The sequence below is a fragment of the Anticarsia gemmatalis genome, chromosome 16 (genome assembly GCF_050436995.1).
Source record: "Anticarsia gemmatalis isolate Benzon Research Colony breed Stoneville strain chromosome 16, ilAntGemm2 primary, whole genome shotgun sequence".
Taxonomy (NCBI): domain Eukaryota; kingdom Metazoa; phylum Arthropoda; class Insecta; order Lepidoptera; family Erebidae; genus Anticarsia; species Anticarsia gemmatalis.
This window is the reverse complement of record NC_134760.1, coordinates 3840104-3865189: the sequence shown is the minus strand read 5'-3', so window position 1 is coordinate 3865189 and position 25086 is coordinate 3840104. Positions and strand designations below refer to the sequence as shown.

General features: G+C 34.7%; 7 protein-coding genes across 10 annotated transcripts; 4 read left to right on the top strand and 3 right to left on the bottom strand.

Moving 5' to 3' along the window:
• Positions 1–111: 111 nt before the first annotated feature.
• Positions 112–4267, top strand: CSN4 (COP9 signalosome subunit 4). The gene is made up of 9 exons (XM_076124702.1): positions 112–279; positions 380–459; positions 589–740; positions 1049–1152; positions 1757–1942; positions 2107–2225; positions 2627–2781; positions 2862–3078; positions 4002–4267. Exons 1-9 carry the CDS (start codon positions 197–199, stop codon positions 4133–4135), a joined length of 1230 nt encoding a protein of 409 aa, XP_075980817.1. The 5' UTR covers positions 112–196; the 3' UTR covers positions 4136–4267.
• Positions 4267–9112, bottom strand: LOC142979650 (voltage-dependent anion-selective channel-like). Of its 3 annotated transcripts, none has more exons than XM_076124703.1 (7): positions 8941–9112; positions 8638–8763; positions 6857–7024; positions 6327–6490; positions 6009–6236; positions 5294–5502; positions 4267–5025 (listed from the first exon to the last, which is right to left on the bottom strand). In XM_076124703.1, the coding sequence occupies exons 1-7, from the start codon at positions 9061–9063 to the stop codon at positions 4934–4936; spliced, it is 1110 nt and encodes a 369-aa protein (XP_075980818.1). In that variant the 5' UTR covers positions 9064–9112; the 3' UTR covers positions 4267–4933. The 3 variants fall into 3 exon arrangements, with proteins under 3 accessions (XP_075980818.1, XP_075980819.1, XP_075980820.1); XM_076124704.1 differs by having other exon boundaries at positions 6866–7024; positions 8941–9105; XM_076124705.1 differs by lacking the exons at positions 8638–8763; positions 8941–9112 and adding an exon at positions 7730–7879.
• A 1524-nt stretch (positions 9113–10636) lies between these two features.
• Positions 10637–14838, top strand: SmydA-3 (SET and MYND domain containing, arthropod-specific, member 3). The gene is made up of 8 exons (XM_076123899.1): positions 10637–10865; positions 11376–11583; positions 11766–11964; positions 12069–12193; positions 12305–12531; positions 13434–13597; positions 13925–14117; positions 14242–14838. The coding sequence occupies exons 1-8, from the start codon at positions 10733–10735 to the stop codon at positions 14472–14474; spliced, it is 1482 nt and encodes a 493-aa protein (XP_075980014.1). The 5' UTR covers positions 10637–10732; the 3' UTR covers positions 14475–14838.
• Positions 14827–16814, bottom strand: LOC142979138 (uncharacterized). Its single transcript, XM_076123902.1, has 4 exons — positions 16504–16814; positions 15435–16373; positions 15113–15220; positions 14827–15021 (listed from the first exon to the last, which is right to left on the bottom strand). The coding sequence occupies exons 1-4, from the start codon at positions 16639–16641 to the stop codon at positions 14884–14886; spliced, it is 1323 nt and encodes a 440-aa protein (XP_075980017.1). The 5' UTR covers positions 16642–16814; the 3' UTR covers positions 14827–14883.
• Positions 16815–17084: 270 nt separating this feature from the next.
• On the top strand, positions 17085–21808 carry LOC142979139 (uncharacterized). The gene is made up of 2 exons (XM_076123904.1): positions 17085–17229; positions 21285–21808. Exon 2 carries the CDS (start codon positions 21289–21291, stop codon positions 21805–21807), a length of 519 nt encoding a protein of 172 aa, XP_075980019.1. The 5' UTR covers positions 17085–17229; positions 21285–21288; the 3' UTR covers position 21808.
• On the bottom strand, positions 17640–22070 carry LOC142979137 (sedoheptulokinase-like). 2 transcript variants are annotated; one of them, XM_076123901.1, is made up of 3 exons: positions 21842–22070; positions 19384–19682; positions 17640–19166 (listed from the first exon to the last, which is right to left on the bottom strand). In XM_076123901.1, exons 2-3 carry the CDS (start codon positions 19662–19664, stop codon positions 18068–18070), a joined length of 1380 nt encoding a protein of 459 aa, XP_075980016.1. In that variant the 5' UTR covers positions 19665–19682; positions 21842–22070; the 3' UTR covers positions 17640–18067. The 2 variants fall into 2 exon arrangements, with proteins under 2 accessions (XP_075980016.1, XP_075980015.1); XM_076123900.1 differs by lacking the exon at positions 21842–22070 and having other exon boundaries at positions 19384–19842.
• An 858-nt stretch (positions 22071–22928) lies between these two features.
• On the top strand, positions 22929–25078 carry heix (UbiA prenyltransferase domain-containing heix). The gene has a single exon (XM_076124598.1). The coding sequence runs from the start codon at positions 23174–23176 to the stop codon at positions 24167–24169; it is 996 nt and encodes a 331-aa protein (XP_075980713.1). The 5' UTR covers positions 22929–23173; the 3' UTR covers positions 24170–25078.
• Positions 25079–25086: the final 8 nt, after the last annotated feature.

Sequence of the window (25086 nt, the reverse complement as noted above, 5' to 3'; positions counted from 1 at the left end):
AAAACGCGGTTAGTTTTTTTTGATATCATATAAAATAGCGATTTTATTAATCTGCAAGATTAAAAGACCACAATTCAAACCACTCAATTTCCGTTCCTACATAAAAAAGTACGTACGACATCTGTCAAAAAATAAACTTGCTGTGTGTTGTTTTTCTGGCTTTTATTTATAATATTTGTAGTTCTAGAGATTTAAAATGCCTTTGAATATACAAGGTGTACGCCAGTATCTTAGTGAACTTCGGAATTCTGGAGGATTACACAAAGATCAAGCAGAAAAGTATGAGCTGTGATATTCGCATTTTGCTTTTGCAGCAGGCATTTTTCGGAAAAATAAATCAATAATGTATTAAGTTCTTTTTGTGTATATTTTGTTATAGGTATCGCAATGTTCTCATGGAAATTCTTAAGAGCCCTGAGACTGAGTTGGCAGAATCTCTCAAAGCCTTTGTTGAAGCAAGTATGTACATTTTTGTTGGTTGTGTATTATTGTAATCAGTATAATAATTCTTGTAATTTAATTTTAGTCGGAAACTTCCTCCGGCATCAGTTTGATTGTTTAAACTTGTTCTTAATTATGTCATTTCAGTTGTAAATGAAAATGTGAGCCTAGTAATATCTAGGCAACTGCTGACAGATGTGAGCACACACTTGGCGCTGCTGACGGATCATGTCTCCCAGGAAGTCTCCCACTTCGCCCTGGATGTAATACAACCAAGAGTCATCTCATTTGAAGAACAGGTTTGTTTTTTTAAACATTTTACCCAATGATTGTAATATGAAAATGTTATAGCTAGCTAGGTAACTTATACACTCTAAGGGTAACTTTACTGTGATGGCAGGATTGTGAGTGTAAATCTCACCAATTACACTAACACAGTCTGTGTCCATCAACTTAGCATATAGAATGGTATACTCCTCTTTATTATATCAAATAGATGGTAACCCGGACTATGTTTGTTGCTTATCTGTTAAGGTAGTCATTAGTAGTAATTATGGGTGGATTAATTACTTACTGAGCCTGACTTTAAATATAATATGTTTTACAGGTGGCCAGCATTAGACAGCACTTGGCTGATATCTATGAAAGGAATCAGAACTGGAAAGAAGCTGCAAATGTCTTAGTTGGAATCCCATTAGAAACTGGACAAAAGTAAGATCTATTTGATTACTATCTACCTAATAATATCCTCTTCCGGATACATAAACTTAGTGTGATGTACTCTAAAAATGTTGACAAATATAACCTTTTACTCTTATTAGGAGTTCAAATGTAGCAAGAACTTTGTAGTTGATCTTGTAGTCTAACAACTTAGTAGAGAGCCTTGTATTTAATGTTTGAGGTATACAAAATTCAACTACTTTATTTTGGGAATACACAGAATTATTACTAGTATTTAATACTAGCGAGATTATACTGACCAGGCAAACTTTACTTTGCCATATAAAAAAAAATGTGTCACTTAGGTGTATGAAAAATGTGTGTGAAAGATGTTGGCCGATTTTCAGACCTAGTCAATATGCTCACAAAATTTCATGAGAATCGGTCAAGCCGTTTCGGAGGAGTATGGCAACGAAAACTGTGACAGGAGAATTTTATATATTAGATAATCCGTAATGTTCATGCTAAGGCTCTCTACTAAATTGTCAGATAACAACTCTGTTTAAGCTACACACTATTTTTATTAATATGTATTACTATGTGTGTGTAATATTTAACCATTAACCAATATGATTAATTTCTGATATGATTACAGGCAATATTCCGTTGACTACAAGTTAGAGACTTACTTAAAAATAGCAAGGCTGTACCTGGAGGTTGATGATCCTGTGCAGGCTGAGGCATTTGTGAACAGAGCATCTTTGCTACAGGCAGAAACAACTAATGAACAGCTACAGATATACTACAAAGTGTGCTATGCTAGAGTATTAGATTACAGAAGGTAAGGACAAATTAATGCAAGAGAAGTTTGTAGGGATCATAGTAAATTGTTTTCTTTGGTCTTGCCTACCCCTATGGGATGGGTGTGATTTGATATATAAATAATATAGTCTAAATAAAAAGCACCTGCACTGTCAGATTAATTACTTTTTTGTTATTTTTCAGGAAATTCATAGAAGCAGCCCAGCGGTACAATGAGCTTTCATATCGCAACATTATCCATGAAGATGAAAGAATGACCTGTCTCAGGAATGCACTCATCTGCACAGTACTTGCCTCTGCTGGTAATTTGACTTTGTAGTTATATTTATTTTCTATCTTTCTGCAAAATTTCTTTATGTGTTAAATTATTAGACTAACCATATAATAAGACTCGTGCCCATTGATCTAGTTTTACAGCTCATTGATAAGTGTGTAATAACCTTTCCAATAGTTAAAGTGACAGCAAATGTATAACAAATATTGATAAACTAAGTGATAAAAAGTCAGAAATGCTGAGACCTGCTATTTGGGATTTTTATTACACCCAATATCCTAGTTTCTTGATGCATTTTAAGATGAGCATGACTACATTATAATGAATACATGGATACATTATCAAAGGAAATCTTAGCTCAAACAAGAGCTATTCAATAAGTACCAAATGGCTGCAACCTGCCCATTAAATTTGTTACATTATTTTCAGGTCAGCAAAGATCCAGAATGTTAGCAACTCTATTTAAAGACGAAAGATGTCAACAGTTGCCTGCATATTCAATTTTAGAGAAAATGTACCTTGATCGGATTATTAGGCGTTCAGAACTGCATGAATTTGAAGCACTAATGCAAACACATCAGAAGGTAATAAACATTTTAATAAACCTGTTTGTTCAATTTGACATTAATCTTTTTATTCTAACTTAAAATAATTTGTTCTTTAGGCAACTACACCTGATGGTTCGACTATACTGGATCGCGCAGTATTCGAACACAATTTGCTCTCTGCTAGTAAGCTGTACAATAACATCACATTTGAAGAATTGGGTGCATTGTTGGAAACACCACCTACCAAAGCAGAGAGGATTGCTAGCCACATGATCAGTGAAGGAAGAATGAATGGTTACATAGACCAGATTAGCTCAGTTGTGCATTTTGAAAGTAAGTGTGCCTGCTATAAAGTTTAAGTTATTCTGTACAATAGGGACAAATAAATTCTGATCTCTTTTCTTGACTATGCATGCAATGTGTAGTCAAATTGTATGCACTACCCATCTGCTACTTAAAGTTATCATATTCTTTTTTGGGCCTTTTTGGCTCCCACGAAAATCAGTATAAAATAAATTGTCCCCACACCCTATCAGGAGCATCTAAGCATTCACTAAAAATCTCAGAAAATATACCTAGACTTTTTCTATATTACTATATCTAAAAATGAAGATGAAAGTTTAAAAATTAAATTAGTCTACTCTACTCTGCTAATAAATGTAATGTAATTGTTATAATACTTATAATATACTAGCTGACCCGCGCAACTTCGCTTGCGTTACATAAGCATTAAAAATTTTCCCCGTTTTTGTAACATTTTTCACTGGTACTCTGTTCCTTTTGGTAGTAGCGTGATGATATATAGCCTATAACCTTCCTCGATAAATGGACTATCTAACACTGAAGGAATTTTTCAAATCGGACCAGTAGTTCCTGAGATTAGCGCGTTCAAACAAACAAACAAACAAACTCTTCAGCTATTCTATTCTATTAGTATAGATATTGTTATCACTGCTACATCAACCTTTATATTTTTTCTGTTGTAAAAGTTTATTAAACTTTCACAAGTCATTTGATGTTGGTTTCTATTATAAGATCTGTCTCAAAGTATACAATCCGGGAAATCAGATGTATCAAAACAAATATAGTACCTTTATACAATCAATCAATGTCTCCTTTAGCACTTCAGATTACGCAATACCGTTAGGCATTAGGTTTTCATATGTTGTTGATTTTGTTGTATTAAAAAAGCTGTTTAAACCTTGCGCTTGTTTCAACCTAAATACAAACCAGTGATGTTTTTTTATATTTTTCAGCACGTGAGATCCTTCCACAATGGGATAAACAAATCCAAAGCCTGTGCTACCAAGTGAATAGCTTGATCGAAAAGATAGCAGCTGCAGAGCCTGAGTGGATGGCCAAGCTTATGGAAGAAGAAATGATTCAATAGTAATAGCCATGTCACATTACTTTTCTATTAAAATATAACCTTTACTTGAAATTTAAAAATGGTTTCTCTTATATTAATTCAACTTTGTAATCAAAATGTCTAGACTATAATAATAGAAAAAAATAGACTAATTGATTGAATAGAGTAGTATTAAAAAATACCTTTATTAAACATATCATTTAAATCAAAAATAAAAAATAAAGACAACAAAAGCAGTACAAATGAAAATATCACTCCCATGTTTCAATAACAACACTTACTGGAGCATTATGGGAGCTTACACAAGGAAAGGATACATGTACATCAATACTGTCTGTAGAAGGTCTAATAAAACAAATAAGCACTGATTCCAACAGACTATTCATTTTTATTTCCATTCAATCATTAGGATAATACACCATAGGTGCTTATTTACAAGACATCTGGCGTGGGTGACGTTATTTGAATTTATTATAGCAAAATAGGGATGCTCATAACGCCGCGTGCTAATACATAATACATGAGAACTCTAATAATAACATTTCGAGGAAATAAGTGCGCCCGCCATTCTGAAATAGTAATGATAGTATTGACTGGCGGCGCTAACTCGCACTTGCGACAAAGACGAAGTATTAGGTGTACGACAATTACATTGTTGCGTTTATAACGCTCAAATACACTATACAGAGAACACTTGAAGATACTGTTTAATAAATTGATTTTGCTATGTTACGCTTCCTTTTCTGTTATTATTAAATAACAGTCAATGTGGCATTATGTATTATCTACATGACTAAAAGCCGCTCCGCCTCCGAGAATTTAGGGCTCCAGCTCGAGGGCGACGCCAACTTTGTGTCCACCAGCGTTGAAGTTCTGGCCGTCGATGGCAGCCGATAGCGTCAGAATCACGCCTGGAAAAAAAACATTATGTAATCAAATCGCGCCGTGTGCTAAATGCGAATACTTTTTGAAGATAAGGACGCGATAACGCAGTCACGCATTTATGAAAACAAGACAATGATAGATCATATGATGTGACATGACAAACTATTATCAAAAGTTTTCATCTTAAATATTAATTCAATTTATTCTTAACATTTTTGGTAATAATTCATTACTATATTAAAGCCAAATAGTTTCGAACAAGTAAACAGTCATAATAAAACATGTTGAACATACCTGGGCGCAGTTTCTGTTGGTATCCAAGACCAATGAGAGACTTGTTGTTGACCTTGGCGTGGAGGGACGCGTCAGCGTCGAGCGCGTATTTAGCACCAACACCAAACAGTGTGTCAGCAGAACCAGAGGTCCATTTCATGCTGATACCACAGTCAATCTTCTCATTCACCTTCTGGTAGATGGAACCTCCGAAGTCCTTGCCATTGTCACTAAAAATAAATACATAATATCACATTTAGTAGGTTTTATATCTCACAGCCAGTGGCAGTGAGCAAATTTAAAAATTCATTTCTCCTGATAAATATGTACGTCAATAAAAATAAGCCCTCAATTTTAGTAGCTTGCTCATTACTCAGAGATAAAGAAACAACAGAGCACATATATTATTAAGATTATTGTAGTGTAACATTGCTGGAATTAACTGGTCTACAACTGGTTTACATAACAATGAGAGATGACATCCTTGCTAAACTCAACTAGGCCATGTGTTATGCAATCATATAAAATCAATAGTAGTGACTCACGGCTGTAGTTGTCAATTGGCCACTTCAAGACCTTTAAGTCCACACTACTTTTTATTGATTTTCTTCGATGCATATGTACTGGTTTAATTAAATCATGCAAGCTATAAAACATGGACTCAGTCTGATGTTTTATGTGATAACATAAATGAGTTAAGTACCCTTTCAGTATGAAGTTATAATGGATTTCTTACACATTAGTGTGGAGGTTGAAGTCCTTGCTCTGGTATCCTAGGGCAAAGTTGTTCTTTGAGAACTTAGACTTCTGTGAGTCAAACTGTCCATGAACACCGGCGAGCCAACCCTGGTAGTTAAGCACAGCAGCTACATCAATAATGGGACCAGCCCGATCTAAGTCCAAGTTGGTGTTGACAGCAACAGTCTCGTTCACAAAAGAGGTCTTCAGTTTACCAGTCTTGGTGCTGTGGAATTATTAAGAAAACATAGTAATCTATCATTTACTGTAAATTCTACAACAAACTTAGTCATATGTAATTTTATTAGGGTCTCACCCTGTCTGTGGTGCGAATGTTCCCTCAAGTGTTACTTTAAGGCCAGCAGCAATTTTGTCCTGAATGGTGATGTCAGTGGCTAGGGTGTTGTCTGTGTTCCATTTCTCAGTGAATGAAAGACCATAGTCCTTCACTGCATATTTGGATGAAAGGCTTCCGAAAACCTAAAATGTGGAATAATGGATGTGTGAGGGAATAGGTACATATAACATGAATACATAAAGTGGCACATTTAACTGACTTAGCTTCAATGGTATAACACATAAATATAAATGTAAAAAAATAAACAATAATACATACTAAAAATGTGTAAAAAGACCACCGCAGTTGAGCAAAGTATTTATTTTTAGAAGATGTTGTATGATAATTATATACATAATATTTTTAGTAAAATAATTATACTTCATGAGTGTTAGTTTCATACTAGATATTTCTGACAAGTAAATTAATGATGATAATATTGTTTCCATGTGACTAAAATGAAGTCTAGCTGTTAAATACTTCACTCATCCATGTAGCAGTCATTTTACCTTAGTTACCTTTCCACTTTCATGGTTGGAGATGATACCACTGCTGAATTCAACACCCGATTCGCTCTTGGTCTTGAGGTCAAGTTTGAATACTCCGAAGTGGTAGCCTTTGGAGAAGACATCATTGGCCTTCTTTCCAAGATCAGCATAGTATGGGGGAGCCATTGTCTAAACAATTTTGTTCATATAAGTTAAACATGAATTAGAGGAAGTGTTTAATCAATGATCTGGCATGGGTTCAATAACCTTAAATTATAAGTTTTACCATTATTAGAAATCCCAATTTTAGACCTTATCACAAGAACTGAAGGTGAATCTTAACACGCATAGTAAAGTCGCGAAATTACAATCAGTGCCAGCTGTGTCAGGGTCGTAATCGGCTTACTGACTTATTTACAAGCCACTTCTAGTACAGGTATTACATAACGTCGATGCATTATGACTAAGGCTATTCATCAAATAGTGTCCCCTAGCAATTATGATAGCAGAAACAAAATCTAATTACAATGTAGATATCGATAAGGCCGTAAACTTGACCTTCGGGTAAAGATCCGAGTTAGGAACTCAAGTGTTGAAATCACATGCGTCAGTCAGAGGATAGCCCGCTAGAGATTTACAAGCAAATACGTCATTTTCTTCCTAAATGAGTACTGAAGTAGCTATACTGAGATATTACATCACAAGGATATTACTGTATGTCCACTTAGAAGATATTATTCTATAAAGTGTTAAAAATTGTAAAATGACGTCGATAGTTCCCCGTTATAACCGGCTCGGCCCGTAAATTGTAACCTATACCTTTAGAAAGCTAGAATACGCTACCGTTATGGGCTAAAAGCTTGATTCGATAATACACAATCAAGAAATACTTACTGTTGTCTGAATTAGTTCACAAATTGAAACGATTTACTGCGAATTCCAGGCAATTCGCCGAGAACAAGACCTCCTAACACTACCACACCACAAGACAATTTCAATTTCGTCTAGTACCCTGAAGAGGGCGCTAGAACCGGAACTGGCGTTATTGATATTCGGTTTATAGTAGATGCAAATAATTTATTACGAATGTATGGGTACTATGTATACTACAGAAAATCATTTAAAAATAAATTTACAGTTTTTAAGTAAGTTTTATTCAATATTAAACCCAGAAAACGTAATTACCTATATAATAAAGGTATTTGACTACAACACATGAGGATGACGTAGGAAATACGAAGGAAATGGCAGAAACTAGAAACCAATTTGCGTTTTTAGAGGCTTTAACAAAACGTTTCTGAACGATTAATTAATGAAAAAAGGTATTAAGTTTTCATATGATTTTCCAGACCATTATTTATTAAGTAGCATTTAATATACCGGTACGTTTATACTTGAACAAATAACGCGGGATTTTTAAATTCAGTTTAGATAACGAGTCAGAACCTTGTATTGATTTGGCATCACAGTAAGCTTAGCAATCGTGTTAACAATAATTTAAGCTAATCCGAATCTCAGTGTAACTGTCTTTTATACTTTCACGGTTAAATGGTAACTGATGTCACAGAAAACTGAAATTAATAGGAGTTTGAGAGTAAAGCAAAGATACCTTTTCGCCACAACATAAATACGTTTCTAATCTATATAGGACCTAAGAGTATCATATTATTAAGGAACCTGTTTACTATAGTTATTACCTATGCGTCTTGAGTCTTGACTGACTGTTTCGAAGTAAATTAGTAAAATGCTTATCATTTAGGTAGGTATATCCACGCTCTTTGGGCTTACTTATAGCTACTTACCCTGTAATCACTGTCATCATCATAGTCACCGGTTCTCCCAGAACGTGCTAATCCACATACTGTATCAGATTCTACTATTTTGCTTTCTTCTTTTACCTTGGTCTCATTTTCCGGCGGCAAATCATCCTACAAAGATTAGTAGAATTTCAAAGCTGTTCTTATAAATTATTTACCCACTGTGAAAGGCTGGCGAGTGAATTGAAAAGACAAACCTACCTACTATCTTGCTGTATATGATTATTTACTTATTGTTTCTATATTTTTTCCGAGGTTACGTAACATAAAAGTTCACAAGTTACTTACGTCGCACGGGTCGCTTCTATCCCACAATGCAGCAGTTACTGTAGGAAATAATTTAACATTCCGCCAACAACTAACAATTACGCTCTTGTTTGTGAAATCAAATAAATTCTCTAAAATGGACATACCTAATAAGAAAAAATAATTAAATTATGAAAATATATATCCGAAAATTATGTGACAAGCAAGTACATCTAGATTACCAGGAATTTTGAATTTGATTGAATAATCTCATAGGCTAATATTAAATTAAATACTTAGTTCAGAATCAGATGTTATTCGTCCGTAGATAAGTTTCGACACTTTATACCGTTTATACTTACTTAGTTAAGAACATAATAGTTTTTACACAGACAACTTTCATACCAGAATCAAATAGACGACATATTATTATGTATAATTATGTCAAATAAATATATTACTTATGCATACAAGGTAAAAACAGGCCGGAAACTACTAGGTACTTTGTGGATTACAAAAATATTTGCATAAGGTGTAAATCAAACCCACAACATCTTTCGTGCGCAGTGGTGAGGCACCCGGTAACCGCTGCGGCAAACATGTAACTAGCAGAACAGTTACAAAGCATTTGCCGCCTTTAATAGTCTTACTCGAATTAAGGACTCATCGAATTAATACCCTTGAGTGACTACACAAAAACACCTATCACAAAATCACACAACCAGTACCTTGCCATAGAAGGTTTTACTATAATATCTCGTAATTTTTAGTTATACAATGACAAGTATTATTATTATGTTACTACCTCAATACCTGCTGTATACCTATCTATAAACCTCAAATGTGAATGACCTGGATCACCTTCCCGTATTCCGTGGTATTGCGTGTGTTAATCTTCCTTTAGACTAAATATCTTATTGGCATTGCTCCATACTACACATCTGTGTGATATGAAAACAATTTTAAACGGGAATTCTTTTTATTTAACCAGTATTAGTTACCTACCTAGTGTGTTTATTTTTTTATAGTAAAAAGCTAAGAAATGATTGCTGAGTGGTCTAAGCCTAAGCATTCGTTACCCATGCAAGTGGTCGAGGGTTACAACTAAATACTTTTCCAAGTAATGAGAATATTAGATTTACGGTCATTCAGGACGAGGCCTCCTAATGCAGACCAAGCGAGGATCCAAACCTTAATACCAATTGGCGCCTGACTCTGCTTAGCGGGCGCACTTTCAGCTGAAAATTTTTGTACGTATCAGGGTAGTAAGGGTCAAACTCAAAGGTTAAGATTAAATAAGTACATTAACACTGCACACGCTTAGAGATGCCCAGAGGTCGGTATAATAACAAAATAAATTAATAAAGATTTTGTGCTTAGATAAAAAATATCGCAAGTTGTGAATTAGAATTTGTTAAGTACCTGCTTACCTAACATAAAATATTACGTAGGATTTCGCGAAATAAGATTTTTTGCGGATAATTCTACCTAGAAAAAATCGGCTTCAGCATTTCCGGAGAAGTCAGATTGGCGTCATATATATATTGATATTGGAGTGACTCGGACGCCAACAAGTGTTATTTTTAGTAGGAATCTTTAATGGATGCAGTCACATATAAGTAGATATAAATAGGGAACACAATAGGTATTACTGAATGTAAACATATATCGTATCATATGGAAACGTTTCGAAAGTTCGACCGGCCCAATTCTCGAAAGGCCCGAAGCTTATTATAGACGCTAATCTTGTTCAGTCGGCAAACACTTTCAGACGTTTTCAATCTTAACCCGGCAAACTCAAAGAGCGCTACTAATTCATTAGTACACTTCAACGATGGAAGACGATGTTTGTTATTATAATATTGAACAAAATGACAAATATGGGAGATATTTGACCGCAAATAAAGATTTAGGAGCTGGTGAATTAATATTTAAGGATACGCCTTTCGTTGTAGGACCTAAACCAGGTAAATTACATTATTTTAATTCATAATGTATTTGTTTATATTGCTTTAATTGCCTGTCAGTCATTTAAAAATAAAAACTATAGTGTCAATTGAGTGTATGTTATAAGTGGATTCACTAATAGACGTTATGTTTAACGGTTCGACGTTCATTAAAGTTATAATTAGGCATATTAAATCTTGGGCTGCAGATACTGCCGAATTCTTCATCTTAATTATAAACTAGTGTTTGCTCGTAGTAACATAGTCGTAGTAATTAGTAATTGATTTATTTTGAGCTGAAGCTCACCGGTTCTATTGAATAGATAATCTTTGTTTTTATAGCAGTAAATGGGAGAACTTTTACATAGGTACTTGCTTACTTAAGATAGACAGGCGCAGGACGATAGATGGTCGAAGAATATTGCCGTAGTTCGATACTATTTAAGGTCTAAAACATGTTAAGTCGACTTTAATTGTTAAACAAAACTCATGTTATTTGTGTAGAGCTTTTAGTATTTGTCTGTTGTTCAGATACTCCACCACTTTGCCTCGGATGTTACTGTCCGATCGAGAACAAGTTATGTTCCCGATGTGGTTGGCCGATATGCAGTGAAGATTGCGAGAAGTCGCCACAGCACGCCGCCGAGTGCGCAGTCTTCTGCGAGGCGAAGGTGCGCTTCCAACCTATCGACGACTGGACAGCAAGCTCTCCGCAACTTGACTGCATTACGCCGTTGAGGTTTGTACTTTAATTATAGATAATATAGATCCCAGGCATTCTTTCGTAGGTACTCACCTGCGCCTTTACGTCTCGAAACATAGATATTATTATTATACGGATTTCGTATAATCATATCCTTACTTGTAAGTGAATCGACCCCCTTAGAAGTTCTAGAAATAAGCTTGGCATTTTCTTGGCAGGATACTTTTAAATAAAGAGAAGGATCCAGAGCGATGGGAACGCGAGGTCGCTGTTATGGAAGAGCACTCAGCCGCGCGGCAACAAAGACCAACCTGGGGCGCGGACCAAGTTAACGTAGCAGAGTTCCTCGTCAACCACTGCAAACTAGGCAATAAGTTCGATAAAGACCTGGTGCAGAAAGTTTGTGGTATACTTGAGGTAGGTAAGAGCACTAGACACTTCAAGAAATAAAAAGCAACTAAACCGTAGAAACAAGTAATTAAGACGCAGTTTGGATAACACTTACATATTTCTGTACACAGGTGAATTCAGTAGAAGTTCCTTCAAGAGCGGGCTTTAGTGTTCGAGCTCTTTACCCTAGATTGGCTATTGCTGCTCACAGTTGTGTGCCCAACATCGTCCACACGATTATGCAAAACGATTACCAGTAAGTTAAGTGCACTAATTTCGGTAACTTGGGATTCCTTTACTTTAAAAAGACTATAAAGACTTGGATAGTTCTTCTTGTTTAAGTTCAGAGACTTATGTTTACTTACAGAGTACATGTGAGAGCAGCGACTCCAATAAAAAACGGTGACACTCTCCATCTATGCTACACATACTCTCTGTCGCCGACGCTAGTGCGAAGGGATTTTCTCTTGGAGTCAAAGTTTTTCCAGTGTGATTGCCCCCGCTGTGCTGACCCTACTGAGTTAGGGACGCATCTCAGTACCCTCAAGTGCAATAAGTGCGACAACGGAGTCATCCTACCATCCAATCCATTGGGTATGTTATTATTTATCAAGACGTTCCTTTTTATAGAAAGCTAACTGAAACCTTTCTAGTACCTAAGGCGTTATAGCTACAAGTACTTATCTAGTAAATAATAATATAGGATACCTAAGTAATAGTAGAAATAGGTATTTGCAACGTCGACTTGACAATGTTTTCAGAAAATCAGAAACTGTGGAGATCATGAAGTTTTCAATGGGGTGTGATATTGGTACTTAATATTGTTGTTATAGCGATACGCTGACACACATTATTTATGGATGTATTGTATTGTTGTATAAGACCGATGTACCTTGACCTGATTGCTATTCTAGAACAAACGCGCGTTTACTTGACGGCCGCCTTTAAATATTAAAATGAATGAATAAAATAAGTTTACAAGTAATAGGCGAACAAATTACAAGCAATGAACACACAATTCTCTGCAATAAAAAATGTTCTTACATTAACAGCTAATAAAAAATATTTTAGAAATGTATTTTTAGAAAAAAGAGTTGACGTCTCAATGGTTTTACACCAGACCGGCCAGAGACTGTGCCAAATGGAACACTAAGCCAGTGGAACGTTTCGTCTACACTAGTGTGTTTAGACCACATTATCATTTTATGTTAAGTCATTAGGCACACTTGGGATCTAAGCATATACCTAATACCTATTAATTTATGGGACACAACTACATTTTACAACTATATTGAAGTTGCTTTAGCGACTTCAACCGTAACGTAAAAATTATTCAGATTTATTTTATTGAGTTCAATATCCGATCTACGATAAGTAGTTACTTGTGTCAGATAATATAGACTCTACTCTAAGAAAGTTAGCAGTGGGAGGCAAAGAAATGTAAAGCCTTTATCTTTCATTTTAATTTACCTAATTGTCTCATTGTCCGTTTTCAGATAACGAATCTCCATGGGTCTGTAACGAAAAAAACTGCGGATTCAAAACATCGTCTAACGCCGTACGCAAAATGCTAGCAGTCGTTCAAGCAGAGATCGAACAGTTGGATGCTTTGGAGCCTGGCCCCGCCGCCATCGAACAACGAGAGGCGACCATCAATAAGGTAAAAACATACATACACACACGCCATCATTTAATGTCACGCCTTTACTTCATAGGGGTAGCAGAGCCTAAGGAACGCAACTTGGCACTATCCTTACAAACTTCCCTTGCCTCATTCACCTAAGATAATAGATATTAAAAACTTTGTTGAAATAAACGTTCCCATCCAACTTTGGAGCACGTAAGCGACCTTTTGTAAAATATAGGCGCATAGTGTTTTAAAGCAATAGCTGCTATCTGAGACAAATCACGCGGACCCTTGAATGCCTTTGTGACGCTTATGTTACATTGAAAGATGACAATAACTTAATTACATTTCAAATTCCAGTACAAATCAGTATTTCACCCTCGTCATTCACTTCTGCTGTCAGTGAAACATTCGCTGGCACAGTTGTATGGACGCGTGGAGGGCTACAACATCGACGAACTACCAGACTTGATGCTGGAGAGGAAAGCCGAGTTTTGTCGGCTTGTGCTCAAAACACTAGATGTTATCACGCCTGGCGATACTCGAATGAGAGGTAATTATTATTTTAGGCTAAGAAAAAATAACATGCAAATACAAACTCACTTTGTGATTATAAAACTGCACTTTCGACAGAATTACCCATTAATAAATTACACAAAATTTAAAATGCTTTGTAGGTATGATGTTGTATGAACTACACGCGCCGGTAATGTTCTTGGCGAGAAATGAATTCGGACTTGGTCTCATAACTAAAGAGAAACTGAAAGAGAGGTTACAAGAGCCTATTCAATGTTTAGCTGATGCTGCGCGCATATTAATGCGAGAAGATCCTCAGAGTCCAGAGGGCATCACAGGACAGATCGCGCAACAGTGTATGGAACAACTGAAAGCTAGTCTCGAATGTTTATAATTCTTAAAGTTTGTTTGATGTTCCATTAGATTTGTTGTAAATTTGATGTGTAGATAAAACAAGTAGGCTGACTAACACTCCGCTGAAAATAGTATTGGTTTGTTTAACTATATCTATAGAAAGATATATAGCACTTAGTCTGATTTATGACAGCAAGATGTTATGTTTAACCATCCTATTCTATTAATATCATCTAATAGATTTTTCACTTAGTGGCTATATCCTTTCTATGATATGATATACCTATGATATAACTGTGAATTTGTTTTAGGAAAAGCTTTTAAAAGACAATATACAAACTAATGATCTCTCAAAATTCTGAATGTTGTATTCCTCTAATAAATACAATGTATTATAGAACAAATTTGTTTTATTATTCAGCTCATATTAAGATAATATTATATACATACTAGAATGTTATTTTCTTGGGTTTTTTAATTGTTTCTGTAGGAGTGACTTTATTGAACTGTTGTCCTACATCTTCTATGTTTTCTCCACTGTCTAATGTCTGCAGTTTTACTGTGGAACCTTCTTTTTTATCCATAACCTGAAAGGAGAACAACACAGTTATGAAACACTGAAGGAAATACATACAGGCTATCAATATCTACATATTTGATGTCAGAAATGCTACTTACAGTTGGGCAATCCTTCCTCAAATGAGTGACATCACCACAAAGTTTACAATTGCCACCGTTAGGGTATAGACCTTTAGGATTATCAGGACACTGTCTTGCTATATGACCCTGGAAAGAATAATACATTTTTGTGTAAGTATTTATTACATTTGAAGAAATCCTTCTTTGATAATTATATTATTACTGTAAATGCATAAGTATCTCTGTTTGTCTATTACACTTTAGTAAAATATTGTTTTCAGTTATTTCAGAAAAAAAATCTCCTACCTATATGGTATTTACAACATGGGTAATAGACAAGAAATAAGTAAATTATACTTACAGGCTCTTTACAAATGAAGCATGTAGCGAATCTGAACTCTTTGTCTCTCTGTACTTTACATTCAAACTGTCTATGCTCAGTGGAGCCACATTTAAAACATACTCCATCGGCTCCATCTGCACCTGGGATCTTTGACTTTAGTTCAGGACAGTCTGATAACACATGGCCACCTTTTCTACAGTTATAACAAACATCTCTCTTTACCCTAGCCAAAGCTTTCTCAGCTCTCCTCCTTTCCAACTTCATGGTCCTCTGAACTTCACTCTTAGGTATACCTTTCTTGATCATATTATCTTTTAACTCTTTAAGCCTCTCTGCATCTTTCTTCATGACTGGGAAGCCATCAAACCTCACTAACTCCACCTCCTTACCATTTATGATAAGTTGAAAACTGTTGTCATTAATCTCTTTCCTTCGCACAGGTTTGCCATCTACCAATTTTTTGTTCTTTTTATTTTTAGGTGGTTTACCCTCAAATTTTTGTTGTTTACTTTGTTCATTTACATTGGGCTCATTCAGTGTGTTGTTCTGAACTTTATCACCTGATTGGAAATTTTGCTTCTTTTGATTTTTCTTTTTATTTGTAGAATTCGCTTCAATTGGTGCTGTGTTTGATGTTTGGATATCATTCTGTGGTTGAATTAATTGTTTAGTTTTATTTTTCTTCTTTTTAGACTTTTTTCCTACATTGTCAGAGTTAGTTTCCTCCTTATCATTCCCTTTATTATCTACACTGGTATTTTTAGGTTCCTCTGCTACATTGGCTGTATTTTTTTTGTTATTTTTCTTCTTTTTAGCTAATGGTTCATTACTATCAGACAGTTTGGTATCATTTTTCTTCTGTTCATTCTCAGGAAAGTCACACCAAGTAGCTTTTCTTTTTTGGACCTTCTGATCTTTAAGAAAATTTTCATAGTTTTCGATGCGTTTTTGTTCAGCCTGTAATAATTATAATAAGAAATGTTTAAGTCAGAACTATATGCAGACATCATAGTCCAAGAAGGGGCGCAACCCAAATGAATAACATCAATAATTAAGAGTAATGAATAATAGTCAAGATTATCTATACCTCTTTCCTCTTTACTGAATCATTGCTCTCCTGTTTCGCTTTCAATAACTGTTCCTTCATAACCTCCCATGGTGTACTGTCTTCAGGGGCTCTTTCATTTGAAGATTTTGAGCCTCTGGCTCTAGCAAACCTTGTCATAGCGTTTGATTGTGGACAAAAGTGTAATACACGAGGAGTTGAAACACGTGCCAAACTCTATTTTATACTATTCAATCAAACAAAACACGTAAAAGGCTAAAAGCATGTTACTGACAGTAGTTACTGGCACAGGAGGTGACACTGTTGACAGGAGTGACCATGTCTGACAAACTATTCATGAATGACATTTGTCATAAAGACATCACCGAGTAAATAGTGAGCTGAGAGGATTGGATAATAGATTGTTTCGTTCATTTTTATTTTTGGGTTAGGATTTCGATATAGTCTAGGTAATAGATCACTTTGCTTTGTTTTACTAAGCCGCTATCAAAAATAGTGTGAAGGTAGGTACCTATTTATGTACTAAGCTCTATAGTTACCGGTTTTACGGTTTTTTTTTACCATTGATAGCTTTTTAAGTATTGCGCAGTCTGTGGTGAGCTGCAAGAAAAATAAAGCAAAAAAATATAATAACCTCAAAATCGTATGTTTGTTAGGTTATTATAGTAGTAAATATAGAATTATTAATCAAATCGTGTACTTTAGGCACTCCTCAATTAACGCCAAGAAAGAACAACCTCTAAAAAGGTAAATACAACGTAAAACTTACTTTTGATCTTCGTGTATTTTAGCAACTAGAATTTTTACTCAAATTTATCATAAATTTAACTTATAGACCAACAAACCAATCTTTAGCAGGTAATAATAAATATTTGTGTTTTTGTGTAAATATAGGTATGTGGCATAAGTTCATTAACCAAAACCTACAAGGCAAGTAGGTTAGGTACAGGGGTATACAATGTTATTTTAACAATATTAGTCAATAATCAATTCTAATTCTTATTAACACTAAGTAAGTGTTTTGTGATACCTTATTTCGAATGCTCGATTATTATAAGTAATTTACCCTAGTTGTCTAATTTTATGGTTTAATAGGTAAAAATAGATAATAGGTAACATATAAAATAAAAATCCCTAGGTGGTCTGTTAATTATTTTATTTTTGGAAAACAAATAATGTGGGCAAGTAACGACGTATTGTAGTAAAATAGAGTTCCACTAACTATGACGCTATTTTTATTTTGTGTCAAGCTATTTATAGCTAAGCATTCTTACTTTACAATAAATAAAATACAAGTCAAAGTCAATACTTTGTAGTTTCCAATGGAATGGTCTTTGTAGGTATTTTAATAAAAAATCTTACCTAAAACACTAGATCATTCATTCCAGAAGTTTATAGACTTACTAGGTCTAGAAATTCTACATACCTACCTACTATTTATTTTATTATGAAATGCCAAAATAATCTTAACAAAATATATTATGTGAAATAAAATCAAATACATAAGTAATGGCAATGTCATGAACTGTTGCAAAAAATCACGAATGCCTCGCTTTCGATGGAGACTTGTAATACCTCTACGTTCCTACATAATCGCTATGGCTGCGCCTTTAGCCGCATCTCCTCCTGATGTAAATTCTAAGGGCAAACTGTAATAATGCTCTACAGCTCTTTGCAATACAGCATTTCTTGAGAGACCCGAACCGTTCCCCACAATCCTTTTTACGTGTGCGTTGCGCAATATGTCTTTGGGCATCATAGTGTGCAAGTTGTCTATCAAACTATCGCAAAGAGATTTGAAAACACTTCCCAGTTGTATATTAGAGAGATCAATATTTTCTACTGAAGCCTTAGCTGCCGGCGAATGTCTTTCACCGAGCAAGTGAGGTGTAATTTTCATGGATGACGTTGTTTGCGCTTCTAAACCTAAAGCAATGAGTTTTTCCCATACTTTAGCTTGAGGTGTAGGAAACCCAAGCTCAAGCATCCACTGTTGGAGCATCTTCACAAAAGTTGCCAGTACATTTCCCCCATTTAGAGATGCAGCTACTACTAAGTATGTATTATCGAAATATGGCAAATGCTCGACAGTTTTACACCCTAACTCGGAAATGTTATTAACGACAAATGCAAGCTGTGCGGACGTCGATATGTTTAATACTGCGTCCTGTTGACTCTCAAGAGTAGCTTTAATAGAACATTGGAGATCACCCATAGCTACACTTACAGGCGTGCCCTCTGGTATCCCATTCCAACATACATTTAATTTTCCAGCAAATTCGCCACTTTTCATGATTTTCGGTAGTAGATTAACAGGAAAGTCAACGCTGTTCAAAATATCAACGTTCCATTCGTTCTTTTCTGTATTAAAATAGCCCCAACTTGCTGCATTTTGATCGGACATCACAGGCACTTCCAAATCACACAGCATCGTTACGATAAAATCTTGAACTGTGCCTGAATACTGAAACTGCTTTAGTTTCTCTGGCTTGTGTTTTACCATCCACAGAAGCGTTGCACATCCATATCCTGAATAACAGTTTAGATGTGATTCTGGTCTCGGTAATGAGTCTAGAAATTCGGGTTTACACCTCGTGTCTTGCCAGGTATATAGCGCCGACATGTTTTCTCGTTTACCTTCGAATCGCATCACAATCCCATCTTTTTCTACGGTTTCCCAAGCACTAAAACAATGCCAAAATGGAAATAAGGAATTGTATTTAAATTTAATTAATCCGTATTTGAGACGAACACTATATTAATTAAAATAACTACATAAAATTTAAAAATGTCATATTGTGATGTGAGAACTCTTAGATCAATCATCAAACTTATTTAGATTTTTTTCTATGTAGGGTTACTAACATTATTAACTATTAAAATATTTTAATTTTAACATACCTTTTTCTCCATAAAACAACTCCATGCATTTGTCCACAAATCCCGATTTTAGTGACATGCCGCAATAAATCTCTTGGTAGACGGGAGATGCAGTAATGAACAGCTGATACTATTTTTGGAACGTCCTGCTTGTTCCCTTCGATCCCCTGGTCACTTGGTATGTTTGCTGCGGTGTCCTTATTTTGTTTAGCCACAATTTCTTTTGTGATAGGATCGAAAACACAAGCTTTTACTGAAGTGGTTCCGATGTCAATACCCAAGATATATTTTTTCTCAGACATTTTGTTCTTAAAAATAAACTGAAAACACGAGAGTAAAATAACACACTTGTATCAATGACACGACACAGCTCGTGAGGCAAATTGTTTCATTTGTGCGATCACAGCGGCAGGCCGCATGAGAAGTGGGTGGCGGGCGGGAGGTCTAGTCTGGTGGCAATGCGCCCGCATCAACTTCGTGTTAGTTATTACGTAAAGGTAGTGTTTGTATTTCTTATCTTTCGAGTGTTCGGTATGTTTATCATACACTTCAACAATTCACTGACTTGTACTAATAAATAACGTCAAATGATATTAGTTTTACCATAAATCTAGTTGGAATTCTTTCTGTTTATACCTACTTTAAAATGATCGTGCTGGTATAAATATTTATGCACTATCTGATTTAGACTCTTACACAGGTGTGTGTTAATGCAAATAAAATGTTAAGGCTGAAAAAACGTTTCTGAATAAATTCGTGTTTCCTAAAACGATGTGTACATTTATACTACCGACATAACATCGTAGCGTAGGTATGAAATCGTCAGAAGTCTGTCATGTCATGTGTCAAATTAGTTGTTGGCGACGACGACGCGACGTCATAATTAGTTTTAGTTGTATTGTATTAAAAAATACTGCATTAACGCGGTAGTTCGTCTTTTTTAAATACTCTATTTGCCAACTTCGTAAATGTTGTGCAATAGTCGACATACTTAAATAATAATCTGAACCTACGAATAAAAAGCAATTTATATACAGTTTATAACATATTGCGAAACATTGCATTACTAAGTTAAGACATAGAAACAGGAACCGAAATATTTCGCATAATGATATGTTTGTCATATAAAAATATACATTCGCATTTTCGATAAACCCTAGTCTAGTCCTACGAGAGTATATATTTATTAAATATGCATTTACATATCTAAAAAAACACTATGTTGTATATGATTTAAATAGTCTAGAGGTAGGGCGTCAAAATCAAATTATAACGAGTCTAATATTTCCATAAAGTTACGTTAAATAAAATAACAAAAATCTTTTCTCAGATCCCTAATACTTTTGTTACTTGCATGTCGACATTTATTAAGTGCCTAGTCTTATTGTTAAATATTCTTATCTCCTAGCGATTTGGGTAATATGAGCTGTTCAAGTGTATTATCTGCTAGATAAGCCATTTGTTTCCAACTGGCAAATAGTATCATGACAGCAATAAGTGATTCCTTCGTAAGTGTATGGGTTTACGGGTTTAATTAAAAGCCACTGTTTACAAATTGTAAAGTGTCTGATAAGCATTAATAAAACTATATGACGTATGAATATAATGTATAGATTAAATACGCAGACGCATATGATGCATTGATATGACATTTTCTATTCCTGGGGTAAAATTTTCCGACCTAAAGGTTAAAGGTCGTCAGATAAATGTACAGTGTCGCGCGGAATTACAAATTAAAACAGTTTAATAAATAATTCTAATAGTGTGGTTTGATATTGTCCAAAATAGTATATTATACCTAAATCCTTTGAAAACCACTAAAAGATTTTATGTTTGCAAACAAAATTATAAAAAAAATGTGAAGATGTTTAGTTGCAAAAAATCATTCTGTTAATAATATTTATATTAATTTGTTGTTACAGAACGATGGGTAAAAGAAAAAAGATATGTAGCAATGCCAGCGAGGAGATGAAGAATATACAAATAGAAAATAAGAAGATAACATTTGCTGATAATAATGAAAAGGATGATTTTAGTTCGGAGAGTGTCGAATTAAGTGCCGTTAAGAATAAAAAACCGAAAAAGAGTAAAGAAGCACAAAGTGTTACTGAAGCTTCACAGTCTGAGCCTGTAAAACTATTACCTTCTAAAGATGGGACTACAACGGCAAAGACCAAAAAGAAAAATAAAGCCAGCAAAGATGGTCCAAACAAGAATAAAATAATAAAATTCAGTGATAACGGTTCCGCGGAAGAAAGTCATGACGATAAAACGAATAATCAAAAAAAGCCGAAGGATACGGGACTATCACAAGAAGATGACGTCAAGGATGAAGATATTGACAAATTCTGTGATGAAATAAACGAAGAAGATAATCAACAGTATGAAGACTGGGTTAAATTAATAGAAGCTAAACTTACCGGTAGTAAAAAGAAACCTAAATGAACTTGCTGTTTTATTGATTACGTAGTGTACCTACCTCCTGTTTATGTCGCGTGGATTAATGCCGTGCTGCACTAGTTAATGATCATAATAATTATAGTAGGTACTGTCGCATTGCTGTAGTTTTTATTGCCGTTGCTATTTATTGTTATAGCAATCTTATGTTTCAAATTCAACATCTTGTCAGTGGCAATGTTTGTAATCGCAATGATGACACTTCGTCGTAGGCAGATGTCGTTCCCCATTGTTAACAAATATTTGTATTTCCAGATCGTTAGGGACCGAAAGATAACAACTAATAAAACAAATAAAATAAAGTTAACCACCAATTGATCCGGCAACTTAGTATAGAGCCTTGACGTGCACGCTTTATCTAAATTGTAATTCACAATTTTGTGCATTTTCAAAACAATTTAGTTGTATCTTATAGTTCACTGTCAGTTGTAAAAGAGTTCGAGTCGTTGATGATTAATTCTGATTTTTTTAACATCTCTTACCGCGAACTTTGCTTGCAGGATACTAAGTTGTTGGAATATTAAACAATTTGTCTACAACTCCTTGCCACTGCCGACAGTGAGACATTTATAAATTGATATGTTCAACGATATGAACCCGGTGGTCACAAGCTGTACAGCTACATGAAACACGGGAAAATTAGGAAGCAACACATTATGTGCCCCTCGCATATAAAATTGACCGTCTTAGACTGCAAGTCTTCAGCTACCTATACTATAGGATTTATTGTTTCTAGGTAGGATACGTTGCAGCCTGTTGCTATATTACAGTAGTTAAATTATAGTATAATATTCAATAATGACCGGTAGAAGTTGCAATGAAATACCTTAATATTTCATTGACCCTTTCAAAGTGTAGAACTCTCGGACATTGCATGTTTCAATAAGTGGTTGAATATTTATTTCTTCATCATTAGTGGCTGTAAAGTACGTTCTATGACACGAATGCCAACACATTATTGTCTAATATAGACTATAGTATTTTTGAAACTCAAAAAATAGAATAAATGTATTTTATCAATTTATTATCTAGTCGATTTTTAGCTTAAACCGTAAAGTTATTTTTTACTTACTCTAGAATTTTATGTTGATGTGTTTGACACTATTGACATTTAACAAATCTGATCCAAACGGGATGTGGATTGTGATGGGATGTCAACGATGATTTCTCCAACAAATTTCTCTTTGAATACCGGTAAACTAACGGGATTTACGCTGTAGCCTTAGTTATTTGTTTAAAATTAAAATTTACTTCTGTGACGATTCGACGAACGAATCGATACGTACGGTAGTGTAATGCAACGATTAAGGCTTGTTTTTGTGAAAAATATTTAGTAGTTTTGTTATTTTGTAAAATGGACAACAAGAAAAATGAAGACATGGATGTTCCAACAGTAGAAGGCAACCTTTTGGAGCAGCCTAAAGAAAAAACCTTGCCAGCTCGAAACCCTCTTATGAAAGTGCGGACTTACGTGCTTGCATTGCGTCCATGGTCACTTAGCGTAAGTTTGCTACCAACTCTTCTGGGGGCTGCGCTAGCGTACAGACTCCCTGGTGATAATGGCTTCAGTTGGTGTACCTTGTTCCTAACGTTGTGTACAGTTATCCCAGTGCATGGTGCAGGCAATGTGGTCAATACATACTTTGATTTCGTGAAAGGAATTGATAATCGTAAATCTGATGACAGAACACTCGTGGATCATATATTGAGCATAGATGAAGTAGTTTCTCTTGGTGCTATATTATATCTTGCAGGATGTGCCTCATTTGTCCCACTAGTTATATTATCACCAGCTCGGATGGAGCACTTGGCTCTTGTCTATTTTGGTGGCTTATCATCATCATTTTTGTACACTGGTGGTATTGGATTAAAATACATAGCTCTTGGTGATATTCTAGTCTTAGTAATTTTTGGACCAGTTTCTGTAGTATTTGCATTTTTGGTACAAACAGGTAGAGTGGACTGGCCCATAATTTACTATGCAATACCACTTGCTTTGAACACTGAGGCTATATTACACAGCAACAATACTAGAGATTTAGAGACAGATAGTAAAGCAGAGATAGTTACTTTAGCCATCTTGATTGGTAGAACTGCTTCATATTTGTTATATGCATTTTTATTGTTTACTCCATACATCATGTTTGTAGTGGCATCAGTGCGTTGCTCACTGTGGTTTTTACTTCCTATGTTGACATTGCCCCGAGCTTTTGAGATAGAGAGAAGGTTTAGAAGTCCTGAGGCTATGAAATATGTACCAAGACAAACAGCCAGACTGAATTTCTACTTTGGTATGTTGTACATGATCTCATGTTTATTTGGTTCTCGTCTGCCATTCCTACTACGGTGAAATGATGTATAACTGGTTTGTAAATGTTTATGTTTTACTTACAGAGCTTACAAATAGTGGATAACAATATACAAAAACTTCTTTATCAACTAAGTATAAGGTTGACCAATATTTTAATAATGAACTGTGGATCATAAAAGTATTTTAAGATAACCCTCCTGTATGTATTCAGTTAGATACAATATTAAGTATTGCAAAGATTTTTTATACATAATTGCTGTTCAATCACACAGATTTTTTTTTAAGAAGTAAGCAAATTGTGAATTATATTATGAAAGATGTTTTAGTTTTAAGCTAAATATTCAGGTATAACATATGTGATACTCAGGTGCATTATGAAAAACCTGGGAATAAAAAAATCACAAATATACAATCAGCTGAACACCAATCCATGTATTTGATACTGATTTTCCTTCTTCCCTTTGTAATGTTGAAATATAATTTATTCCATTATATTCATGTTCAGAAACTTTAGTTGTGTATGCAATGACTCTGCTATATTCATGATTATGAATCTCTCCATACAAATGCTAATTATTATTGTATTTTATATGAATACCCTAGTAGGTTTATTATTAAGTGTACATTTAACCTATTGGATACCTAAGCATGAAGGGTGTGGCTTGATTTATGACTTACAACTGTTAAGCAAAATAATTTGTCATCAATTTGTTATTGCATATGAAAAATAAATCTGTTTAGTTATAAATAAACTACCTCTGTTGTTGGGAATGGCAGGTATTTTTGTTGAGATTTTTATGCCAGTTATGTGAGTTTACATTCAAGTTTGTGGTTGTACTACTTTTTTACCTATACAATGAAATGTCTTTATTGTGAATAGACAATAATTTATTGTTATTATTAGTTGTATAATAAAAATTAGTCAAATATAATTTATGATGAAATGAATATGTTGT

Coding starts and splice junctions, on each gene's coding strand:
- CSN4 (XM_076124702.1), top strand. CDS start 197: ATGCCTTTGAATATACAAGGTGTACGCCAGTATCTTAGTGAACTTCGG. Junction 741..1,048: donor TCATCTCATTTGAAGAACAG/GTTTGTTTTTTT, acceptor TATGTTTTACAG/GTGGCCAGCATTAGACAGCA. Junction 1,943..2,106: donor AGAGTATTAGATTACAGAAG/GTAAGGACAAAT, acceptor GTTATTTTTCAG/GAAATTCATAGAAGCAGCCC.
- LOC142979650 (XM_076124703.1), bottom strand. CDS start 9,063: ATGTCCATTTTAGAGAATTTATTTGATTTCACAAACAAGAGCGTAATT. Junction 8,764..8,940: donor ATAGAAGCGACCCGTGCGAC/GTAAGTAACTTG, acceptor TAATCTTTGTAG/GATGATTTGCCGCCGGAAAA. Junction 6,237..6,326: donor ACATTCGCACCACAGACAGG/GTGAGACCCTAA, acceptor ATAATTCCACAG/CACCAAGACTGGTAAACTGA.
- SmydA-3 (XM_076123899.1), top strand. CDS start 10,733: ATGGAAGACGATGTTTGTTATTATAATATTGAACAAAATGACAAATAT. Junction 12,532..13,433: donor CCTACCATCCAATCCATTGG/GTATGTTATTAT, acceptor GTCCGTTTTCAG/ATAACGAATCTCCATGGGTC. Junction 14,118..14,241: donor TGGCGATACTCGAATGAGAG/GTAATTATTATT, acceptor AATGCTTTGTAG/GTATGATGTTGTATGAACTA.
- LOC142979138 (XM_076123902.1), bottom strand. CDS start 16,641: ATGACAAGGTTTGCTAGAGCCAGAGGCTCAAAATCTTCAAATGAAAGA. Junction 15,221..15,434: donor GCTTCATTTGTAAAGAGCCT/GTAAGTATAATT, acceptor TATTCTTTCCAG/GGTCATATAGCAAGACAGTG. Junction 15,022..15,112: donor TGAGGAAGGATTGCCCAACT/GTAAGTAGCATT, acceptor TTCTCCTTTCAG/GTTATGGATAAAAAAGAAGG.
- LOC142979137 (XM_076123901.1), bottom strand. CDS start 19,664: ATGTCTGAGAAAAAATATATCTTGGGTATTGACATCGGAACCACTTCA. Junction 19,167..19,383: donor GTTGTTTTATGGAGAAAAAG/GTATGTTAAAAT, acceptor GCATTGTTTTAG/TGCTTGGGAAACCGTAGAAA.
- LOC142979139 (XM_076123904.1), top strand. CDS start 21,289: ATGGGTAAAAGAAAAAAGATATGTAGCAATGCCAGCGAGGAGATGAAG.
- heix (XM_076124598.1), top strand. CDS start 23,174: ATGGACAACAAGAAAAATGAAGACATGGATGTTCCAACAGTAGAAGGC.